At 36.4% G+C, this 11830-nt stretch overlaps 1 protein-coding gene across 2 annotated transcripts in view; it reads left to right on the forward strand.

The window, feature by feature from the left end:
• The window catches only part of PLD5 (phospholipase D family, member 5), a 190849-nt gene extending 187784 nt beyond the window's left edge, over positions 1-3065 (forward strand). For both annotated transcript variants that reach the window (XM_010562601.1, XM_010562602.1), the window contains 2 exons: positions 547-661; positions 2740-3065. In XM_010562601.1, coding sequence (XP_010560903.1) covers positions 547-661; positions 2740-2975 — 351 coding nt within the window. In that variant the 3' untranslated portion in view covers positions 2976-3065. The remainder of the gene's footprint in view (positions 1-546; positions 662-2739) is intronic.
• The last annotated feature ends 8765 nt before the right edge of the window (positions 3066-11830 follow it).

An 11830-nucleotide genomic window follows, 5' to 3' on the forward strand; every position in this document is an offset into this window, starting at 1 on the left:
CCTCTTGTTGTCTGGTAAATTTGACCTCTCCAGATCAGATTTAATCCTGAGAAGTTTCTAAGTTTCTGAAATCAGCAAGTTTCCTGGTGGAAACTATGCAATGTGTAATACAAAGGTATTAATTCAGCTGCTGGTGTACCTGCCAATCCGGATCCTGAAGCAGACTTCAAACCCCAATGTCCCTTGATGAATGAGGAAATTATCTAAAGAAAAATTCCTGGCTCTTACCATGCAGCACATGAAGACTGGGGGGGGAATGTTCATTTCATAGCCTTTACTACTTGGCACTGTATTGCTTTTAGTATTCAGTAGCCATATAGTTTGTACAGTTCAGAATGCCAAGGCATAGTATCACAAACTATGAGAATTTAGTAAGAAATACAACGTGCTGTGTTTTATTAAAATTAATGCTTGGCTATAAAAACTCAAGTTCTCTTTTCTGTAGCACTAACTCATTTTCAATGAAGAGTAAAGAACAGACCATATTTTTTCTGTCCATTATAAAACAGTTCTCATTAATCTGCACTCCATTCTATTTTATGGCAGAAATTCTTTGACCTTGAGGAAGAGAGTGCATGCTTTCTTAAAGAACAGAAGAACACTTCCCTTCCCAAATTAAATCGTAACAAATATATGGTGACTGATGGAGCTGCATACATTGGTAAGTAAGTAACCACATCTCAAGAAATTCTGGTTTCTAGCCAAAAGCCTGAAATAACACCCATTTGTAAATGAGGAATCTACAGCTGATATGCTTAAGTTAAAATAATAGTTCATTTCTTTGGGAACCTAGATGAAAACTGAGCTTTGAGCCTCTTCTCATTTAAAAACTTCTTCTATCTATGAATCAGTTTTTCAAAAGCAACGTTCAGTATTTAAAAACAGACTGAAAACACAAACACAACACACGTTATGAAGTAGGAATAAATTGGATTATTAACATAAGATCTTGTTTCTGCAATCCAATGAAGATGGACTGTTCTCCATTTCCTCCCATGTTACTACTAAAGCTGTGGTCAATCCTGGTAAAAACTGTATAAATGCCTTTCATCTTCTGAAGTCTTATTCCATTTACTCTAATTTCAGATACCCTCCTAACATTAGGTACGTATCTAACTGGTATTTTGGGCTGAAGGTGCATTTAAGTAAAGTCGCTGTATGGCTCCTAGCAAAAGTTCATCAGTCAAATGCTCACTGAATGCAGTCTAAAAACTGCCTTTAAAAAAAAATCTAGCTGCTTGAGCTGCGTGAGCTGCAGGATCAAGAAACTGCTACTGAATTAAAAAGTAACTCAGATTTTATAAAGTAAAGAGAGAAAATATGCATTCTAATATGCTGCAGCTTGATGCTTTAGTTGCTTACTTCCTCACCCTGACTTACTGCAAAGGGCTTAAAGCCAGTGACTGCAGAGGCTGCAACCCAGAAGCATGCCCATGCACCATGAAGAATGGAAAATCCCAAGCAGTGTAGACATGCAACCAGGAGCTACTCTGAAAAGCTCACCTTGATGGGCTCTGAACACAGACACCTCCCTTAACCTATCCAAATCTTATTTTTCACTTCAAATAGTGTAGCTTATTATTCTCTTGTCTCCCAAATGTTTTATGAGCCCCCCCCCCCCCAATTTTTTTACTCCATTTTAAATTTCTTCCACCAGCCAGATCAAATTTCAGTAACGTGTAACTTGGCTAAAAATCCATGCTGTGTAGACAAGTTGTTGGTTTTTTTTCTTTCCTATTGTCCTTACATCCTTAGACATACATAAATCAAAAAAAGAAATAATCAAAGCTGTGTGAAAGTAACACAAATGCATGTTAAGTACCCAATTATCTTTTACTTGAAAGCACAGGAAGAAATGTCCCTTATGATGAGACTTCAATTTACCATCCTTGACAATTTTAGAATTCTTAACACTTCCTGCTGAAATGACGCTGAAAGAAAGGGTATAAATTTCTTGGATACCTTCCTGTTTTTTGTATGTTCATATGTTGTTTTAAAAGATGACCTCTAGTAAGAGCATTTTTTTTCTCCAAAATACTGCATGTGTTATGAATGTACAACTTAACTTAAATAGTTACTAGTTCTAGTGAAATAAAAATAAATAACTGAAACACTTGGTTTACCTGTTTTCCATTAATACAACTACCCTCTTTGCCTTGCAATCAGCAGGATTTGAAATGCTCATTCATTATCTTAGATTTCAACACAGGTGGTAATAACTGGCATAAAGCAGTAAAACCTGTTTTTCTTTCCTGAAATAGTATCTATCAATGGGTAACCTGTAAAAGATCCATTGGTTTGGCTCAGCATTAATGGAGCAACCACTCTCCATCCCATCTACTTCAAATTGTTTATACAGCCAAAAAATATTTTCATTCTGGGCACTGGGAAGGCTGATGAGGAAAGTAAATGGAGTAATAATACAATATATGCAAAAGGAAGAGCAAGTTAGTTTTGAATAAATAAAAGAACCTGTTTTCACTTATGAAGGATTAGAGCTGCTGAACTTCCAGAAATTATCTGCACTACACACTGGTATGTAATGGGAGTTTTTTCTTTCCCGCTAGTATAGAAAACTTATTTCCGTCTCTGCCCAGGTAGGCACTGGGGAAAACGATACTCGATCACACTGGACTGCCTTTAGGGAGATCGCCTTTTTGTTTGGTTTTGGGGTGGTGTTTTTGGGGTTTTTTTTCCTAATGTTAGAAACTCATTGTATATTCCTGCCTTTACTTGTAGGTAATTTTGATTGGGTAGGAAATGCTTTTACGCAGAATGCTGGAGCTGGCCTTGTTATCAACCAAGCAGACGCGGGGAACAGCACAAGCATCATTAAGCAACTCAAGGCTGTTTTTGAAAGGGACTGGTATTCACATTATGCCAAAAGTTTACAGCCAACAAAAATCCCAAACTGCTTTAATCACAAACTTAATAAAGCAACATCAAATAAGACTGCCATGAGCAATGTGAATTAGAAAGACTATTTTACTGTTTAGTATGGCAATGAAGAATTACGTTGGGGTGTAGCTCTCTTTCATATTTACAGACAAAAGACTTAAAGAAAAAGCAAAAAAACCCGTTTGGTTTGGGGGGGTGTTTTTAGGAAAAAGCACACTTATATAAAAACTGTCTAACTATATTCTCTATATTGAATTATTTAAGACTTTCAAGTTTGCTACTTCTGACACTGAATGTCATTTCTGCTTCCATGTTAATTTTAACGTTCTGTGTTTGAATTTAACAGCATGTGTCAATTTTTCTGTTTCAGTTTTAGGACTTCCCTTAATTGCCATCCTGGCTAGAATGAACCTTGAGGCAAAACCAAGATTCAAGCTATGAAATGGCATTCTAAGATCAGTTATTATTGACATACAAGTAGATGGTAGGTTTACTGTATTAGAAAACATAAAGGAATAAGCAAACTTTCACACATATAAATCTTTCCCTTTAAATAAATACCCAGTCATGCAAATACTTCCTAGTTTTGAGCATTCAGTTTGAGTATCACTCTTCCATTTCTTCTAACTAGCCTTAAAATACATCAGTTACATGACTGATAATTTATTCATCTCCTAAAAGTATCAGAAGGTTTTGAGGGATTGGGGTTGACCTCAAATTTGTCATAATCTTTAAAGCCTCTCAGATAAATGGATTTTTTTTATCAAAATAATGTGGATTCCTTTCAACATAATAGTTATTTCCAATTATACATGTTTCATCTAACAATGAAAATCTTTGGATTAATAGCAAAGGCCTAGGACTGATTTTTCTTCCTTTTTTTTTTTTTTTTGTAATCTCAAGAAAATTTCGTCCCCAAGTTAAATATTTATCAAGTGCAAGTCAGCAGTTGCATGATGACTCACTATCAAACCAATGCATACGTAAAAATCAAATACTGCTCTTTAGCAAGATCAAGGGTCATGCAAAATCATGCAATAATTGTTGTTAAATGATCATGTAGTCATTTTCTTTGATTAACACCTGGAAGTGTTTTCTTTCCTAACTTTCATTTTAAAAAAAAAAAAGTGAAATGGCATTTTTTGTTAAAATGTCATCCATATAGGCGACTACATCAGCACAAACAGAAATATGATGCCTTCATTTAGGCCACAGTTTCAGTTGGTGTTAATAGCGTGCCTCTAAAAACACAACTCAGTTGCACCAAGAAGCAACTGTTCTGTAAAAGTGTGACTTTGCTCTTTAAAAAAATACATATAAATGTTTGACGACAGATTTTTCTCCAGAGCTGTAATAGCTTAGTTTCATAATAAAAATGTTTCATTACTATCCCTCTGCTTCTGTTGAAGAAATACAGCCATGAAAGCAAACTGTGCTCTGCATTTCGTTAAATATTCACAGAACTTTTTCCAAAATGCAGACTTTTCTCACCTGGCTGTATGTTACTGAAGGCACACTTCGAAAGCAGTGGACAAAAAGGGAAGGAAAACCAGTCATGTCCCAATGTACTATTTTAATCTTAAGAACAAGTTAAAAACCCACCTTGACTTTCAAAACACAGGTTTCATTTAGAAGGTTAAAAAAAAAGTTCAAATTTATTTTAAAGTAAGCACAGCTGAGGAAATTCTAATAAGGTAACATGCACAACTTCAAACTGCCAGCTAGAGACACACCACAAAACTAGTTATGACTGCAAAAGACACACTTTTGACAATGAATGTTTGTTTCTTTTGCAATTGCCAAGATTTACATCATCTTACTGAAAATGACATAACAAATTTTTAAAGTTATCAACTTTTACAGAAAGGATTCTGCACAGCTCTAATGCTGATTAACATTTTCTATTATTCAGATAAATACATGCCATTTATTAGCCTACACACACACAGAGAGAAAAGCATATATTCTGACATTCATATAGGAAACATATCTAAAAAGAGTTTCCTGAGTTGCTATGAAGGAAAAAGATCTTTGTGAAGAGAAATTTCTGTATTTTCTTCCTTCTGTATATAATTTAGAATATGTATAGCAAGTACGGGAGAGAGATCCCCAGCACTTAATTTACTTGTTGGGGTTTTTTTGTTTTGTTTAAGAAATAAATACTAGCCCAGATTAATTTCTGGTGAAAAATTCAGCCAAGTTATACCACCGATGAATTTAGTGTTATGAATCAAAGCTAAAAAAAACCGAAACCAACCAAACAAAAAACCCCCACATTTTTAAAAGCTGATTGAGATATCTGTAAAGCTTCTGAGGTCCCCACAGATGGGTGATCTTAAAGCTTGAGATAAACTTAATACCAAGTCCTTACATAAGATACAAAAACCCCAAGCAAACAAAAAAACCCCACTGTCCAGAGTTGTTAATTGTTGTAGCACCTGATGGCAATAATATACAAGAATGAATCAATGTGATTTTTTTTCCCTCTGAATACTAGAAACATGTGAAGAGTTTTTTAAATGACATCTTGTACAAATAATGGAGGATCTGAGTGGAACAGAAATTTGTCAGATGATAGAGCTAAGCTGTCTGTTTACAAAGCAGGATTTAGTGACGAAATCAGACTGTGGAGTTACCACTGACCTTCCATTTAGTATACCAAATGAATGATGCAGATGTAGTAGTTTTACTGGACAAATCCTAGGGAAATACAATCATGAATATTAACCAGATCCATTAGTTTACAAATGCATTCTTACTGGCTTGATAAACAAATTCTGGTGCTTCAGTGACCCCCCCCCAAAAAAAGAGCTGATATGTAAAAGTACATTTTAAAAGTGGCAGTATGTTCTGTTTTTATGAATGGAAGAGTTTGGGGTTTTTCTGAACAACTTTTAATGCAAAATAGCAACCAGCCATCCTACAAACAGACTGGCAGACTTGAGTTTCATTTGGTATAAAGTATGGACTGATATTTTAGTAACTGTTTAGAATGGCAGCAGCTCCAAAGTAGTACAGAAGGCTTTGGTCTGTTACATTCACCAAAAGACAAAGTGCATCCTTGGACTTCAGCAAGCAGGAAATTAAAAATACCAGATTCTTTTTTGAGGCTGTTTAAGGCAATTATACCCAATTATTTGTTTTGGGTTTGCACTGTTCCTGTTTAACTACATTTGCCACAGCAGCCTCGATTCTGGCTTCAGATCCTTCTACCAATGTAAATAAATCTGGAGCAAATCCATTACAGTGATTTCACGTTGGTTTAGCAGGGATCAGAATCTAGACCAGTTTCATCTTCCTTTAGCTCTCCTGAGTATCACCATTGCACAAGCTATTTCCAAACTTAAGAGGGATTTGCATTCAGTGGTTTCTCACAGACCTCACAGGCATAATCCAAAAGATGCACTTTATCTAAGCCCCTTCTAACTGGCATTGGTAACTCTGTCATATTAAAGGCAATTTCCTAAACAGAACGGCTTTATTCTTAAAGAATATAGACTGTAATTGTTGTTTGCTGCAAACATTTACTAGTGCCTTATTCATACAAGCTTTTGTTTAACTGTTCCTCATGTGAAGTCCTGCTAAAGATCTTGTATCTAGTACTGAGGCATACAGTGAACTTCCTAAGTAAGACTACATATTGTGATGTTTACAGGTTAGTACCTAAAACTAGAGTCACAAAAAGACAAAAAATGAATGAAAGATGTTGGTCCAAACCAAAAGCACATCTAATGCTGAGCATTTTTAGCCAAGCCCAGTTCTAGAACTAAATTTCACAAATTATTCCTGTCTTCATTATCAACTAATCCACAACATAGCTGAATTATTGTGTCCTGCCAAGGTGTAAAAATAAATAAAATCTGAATTCCCCCAACACCTGGCTGATATCAAAAGCATAACCACAAAAATTCCTGTAGGCACAGGGTGAAGAACACAACACCGTGGCCACTTTACAAATCTCACATGTAAGTCTCAAGCTGCTTTGGGCCAGCTACCACTTTTTTCTGCCTGAAGCATGAACTAGTATCCACAACTACTCTCACCTTCTCTTTGAAGACCAGAAAAGCATGGATTGTGTGCCACAGCACAACAACCACAGCTGTACCCTGACAGGAACTAAATTTTTGTCCAGTTTTTTCCTGCTCACCTTCTTAAAAAACAAAAAAATAAAAATGCATCTTTGAACTGACTTTGAGGCTGTGCTGTACAAAGTTTTACACAATACAGGGCCAAGTGTTCCTTCTGGTAAATCCAGGCTCTGCAGGTCGTTCAGAGGAGAGTTTGCTAAACCAGTAAAAAAAGCCTCAGAATGCTACTTTTAAGACATACCCATTATTTGCTATACTACTAGCTACCTAAATTCTGCTACTTTGTTGAGTTTTGCATACATAAAAACTGAACAACTAATCTTTGTGTGAACGTTACCTGCCATTTAACCCTAATCTAAGGAGAAATCCAGACAAAGAATTTATAGGGGTTTTTTGTGACTTTAGTGTGTACTTACTGAAAATAGCACAGACTTTCTCATCAAGATGGTAAAGACATCAGCTGGCTATTCCAGTTCTTCAAACTGAAGTCCTTTATAAATATCCCCATCTTGAATATCATGCACTTGACTCCTGAGGATGGCCTTATAGAGCATGCTAAGTTATCTTAAAACCATTTTAGACTTCAACATTAACTCTTCATTTTAATACAAAAATACTGGCTACATGTATAGTATGTTTCCAGATGGTAATTTCTGGCACTGTGGTTTTTCTTCCACTCTTATCCTTTCTCTACATATATATTCATGGCTTTTTAATCACTGTTAATCCAACTCAATCTATGTATAAATCAGAATGAATCCTTGGTATATTTAAAATTCACAACGATACCTCCTGAGTTGAAGGCACCAGTAAACATATTCCACTTTTGACACTGCAGAGTATAGTAGCTCAACTGATACTGTAGGGTGATTGCTTTTCTTAGCTGTAGTTTTTCTCTTTAATTACTGCTGGATGTTATTTATGAATTTCTCAGTGTTGAATCAGGTTGCTCTTGCATCATCACTTTGCACAAATGCCTTAGAAGCTTGCCAAACTAGCATGTAAAAGAGACCTTGTTCAAAATAGTTTAGACAAGAAAAGAACTCATGTGCTTTACACTCTGTGGATGCTGAAGTCATTAGATGATAAACTCCAGTCTTATAATACAGTGGAGCTTTCCATTGCACCTCCTATCTGGATTAGTCCTGCAAGGGCTTCAAAGAAAAAGTCTGCGAGAATTGTGTGTTTGAATTATGTTGAGATCAGGAATTTACAGAGAATCTGAATGAAGAATCCAGCTGTATTGAGTGGTTCAACACAGTAACTTAAATTGGGTTTTCATGAAAACACATTTCTATTCCATATCCATATGCTACAACTGCATTAACACTCTAAGGTTAGGTTTTCCCTAAAATTCAAAATACAGGTAGGACAAAAATCAAGCTACTGCGGCTTATTTCTGAAAACCTTGTTAAAATTAGATTTTAAGAGTGCAATTCAATTCTGGCTGCAAATTATTCTGCTATAGTCAATGGAGTCAGCTCTATTTTGTTCACAACAAATTCTACACTGCAATTTTACAGGAAGACCCAATAAATCTTTTTAATCCTGTAAAATGAACATGATAACTTTCCCTTTAAGAACAGAAATAAAGTTGATGGCTGGATTCAGGCTACAGAACAGAACAAAATATAACAAAATGGCTGACAACTGCAGCACTCCAGAGGATTGTTTTGTGCTCCTTCATGTTGCATGGCCACAAACGTGAATAATACAAATTACATGTATCATGATAGTGTTGCATGAACACATAGTGGGAACTGCATCTCACAAATAATATCCGTCCCTCCTGCAACAGCATAAAATTAGAGTAGAGAGGAAGGGGCAAAAATAGCTACAGAGGCAAACTAACTTGAATAAGACCGGGTTAAAGGACTGGGTGCTGGCCTAAAAGCTCTGGGCTATGTTCTCATTTTGTTCCTTTCCCTGCAAAATCCAGTATTTCTCTTCTTCATATGAGTGAACTCCCATGACTGTTTTCAGAATAAGGAGGGAACCTCTAACAATTACAAACTTATGCTTAACAGAAAGAAATCAGCATGAATAAAAGCTCATCAATTTCTACATAGTAGGTACTGAGTAGTAAAGCAGTATTTGAAATGGGGCTCTTCCTTGCACATTAGGAGTTTCTAGCGCTATATAAGCAAGGATTTACAACATAGCACACACCTGCAAATTTCACATCACATGCAGCATTTGTATGTGTTCTCTCAATATACAAATATAGTCAAGTCAGACAGATACCATTCTCAGCTACTAATAAACTGGTGAAAACTAAGCACAAGTATCAGGCAATCAACTTTAACAAATTAATCACACTCAAATGAAAAAAAGTATTTCCCCCAAAAAGTGCTAACTATATAAAGTCCATAAATTACTTAGAAGCTGGAATTATTTCCAAAAGTAACTTTGAGGTACTTAATAGGGATTTTACTGGGGAAGGAATCTTTATGTTAAAGATTAAAGGCATGCACCATTACATAGCATTGTCTAAGCAAGACAGCATATAACACAAAGTAAGAAGCTCTTCAAACGGAAGTGTGTGGAACATTTTATTGACTGACTTGCTAACAAGTGTTTTCAAGTGGATTTGCTCAGTGTTCAATTACTCCACATTATTCCTTATTTGTATTTCTTCAAATGACACTGTACCTGTATTCAATGTTTTTCTTGAAACTTGACAGCAAAGCAGGATGCTTCTTGAAGTGACAGCTGTTTCTTTCTAAAGGTCAGAGGGCTATTCTCCTAATCTCACTCGTCCTCTCAGTGTCTAATACTTCTTCAGCAACCCAGTCCAGGTTTTTACTTGTCATTGCCTGAGGAGCAAAGGAAACAAAATATTTTTAGTTACCTGCTGCTTCTGAAAACTGCTGGCTGCTCAACATCCTTCTGCCCTTTGACAGATCACTCACCTAATGGGATACTAAAGAAAACATAATAAAGGAGGTCAAACACATAATTCCAAGTGCCTCAGATAATTCTTCACCTGGAGAGACACATATGCAAAATCTGGAAGAAGAGATTGAGGGGCAGGGGAAGAACGTTTGGCAAACTTTAAACGAGGCAGAGGTTCTTCTGGTGATATACCCCTCATCGTGGTCTCATTTTATTCTAATGTAAACCATTCTTTACCATACAACCGAATGTAATGATTTGTAATGACCGAAATGTGCAGCTAACTTTAGCATGAAAAGGTGAGAGATCAAATGCCCCTTGTCTTTAGGAATTGAATTTCTTCACTTTGTAAGAGGGGTGGAAAAGGCAGATAAAAATGGAAAATGCACTGCCTCCTCTCTTCAAGGAATAGCCCAGTTTGCTACTAGAAATAGAGCTGATAAGGTTTCTAAAAAAAGCAAAGATCTTACACATCCAACTTCTACTAATTCTCAGAAGGTGGTGCATACCTGTGGGAGCTTGGGGCTCACAGCTTAGTACCAACTTCTTTCTTGCAAACTGTCAGGCTTCTCAGGAGAGTTCCTCTTCCTCCTTCTCGCTATACTCAAGACAGCTGTGACATCTGCTTTTAACAATCTCTAGATTCTTCAAAGACTCTTCCAAACTAGATTTTAAGAGTTTTCCCTGTGGAAAGAAAAGATGAATTGCATATTCAGTGAGGAACCCAAAGAACCTAGTACAAGTATTAAAACGCATAAGAAATCAGGATCAAAACCAGAACGCATTCTCATTTTTGCCAACATTTAGAAAACTAAATGAGAATTGGAAGAAGAACGAGAGGCTAATGCAGTACCTTAGATTAATGAGGTTGAAATTTATAAATCAAAATGCTGTTACATTTGTGTACTGTCCCCACATCTAACTGCTGCTCTTAATATGACAGAGATGCAGTGAAGAATCTGTGAACCAGTAGCTTTGATATGTTGTACAAAGGTTTCAGCATTCAAAGTCTTATGTCCATCTATGGATGTATATCACTTAAAAGGTAGGCAAGAAAATGGGGTTCTGTGTATATTTATACAGACCCTACTGCCAAATAATCATTAAAAAAATAGTCACTTCTCACAGCATTTATGTCTTCAGATGTCACCACAGAGATCTTAGTGGCAGAAAAGCAACATCTGTGGCAGCAAGCAAGCCAACTAAAATAAACTGTAAGCCCATTTTCCAAGTGCCAGTTGATACAATAAAAGCATTCAGATGCCCCCATATCCATCTCAGAATCTGATAAAAGGACATTTGGACTCTAAATGCAGAGCTGAGGCTCCCCACACACACACACAGAGACACATCCTCAAAGGAAAATGAGTATCTGTGTCACAGGAGCTTAGGACATCTCTAGTACGATGACTTGTTCCACTGTTGTCAGTCTTACTTAAGAGTAGGACAGGAAATAGTACAGCTCTTTCTGGAAAGGGCCACATATCCTTTACTAGAAAATAGGAACATGCACACATTAAAAGACTCAGAATAACAAGCTACAAAAGTAAACTCCTGGCCACAGCACAGAAGTACATTAATGTAACAGTTTCTGATAGCACATACCAAAGCCATCTACTTGCCTTTTCAGTCCCACATTACATGTGTGCCAAAGCTCACTTTTTTAAAAAACAAAGGGCAATGCTTCTCTCTGAACTAAACATTCCAGAGAGAATTATACTTTCTTTTTTTTAAACAGAGAGAACAGCAACCACTGCCCCAATTCTCTCTTCCCTTTCCTCACTCCCCTTTTTCATTGGCAAATGTTTCCATTATCTCCCCCTCTGCCTCTTGTCTTTTTCCTTTTCAAGCTACTTCCTACATGCTGTTTCTGAATCCCTTGCTGCTTTGTACACAGGGATGAATCCCTGCAACTTGCATCGTTGGTGCTGTAACATCCTACAAGTTTA

This window comes from Haliaeetus leucocephalus, unplaced genomic scaffold (assembly GCF_000737465.1).
Source record: "Haliaeetus leucocephalus isolate CR32 unplaced genomic scaffold, Haliaeetus_leucocephalus-4.0 Scaffold162, whole genome shotgun sequence".
In the NCBI taxonomy this organism is placed as follows: Eukaryota; Metazoa; Chordata; class Aves; order Accipitriformes; family Accipitridae; genus Haliaeetus; species Haliaeetus leucocephalus.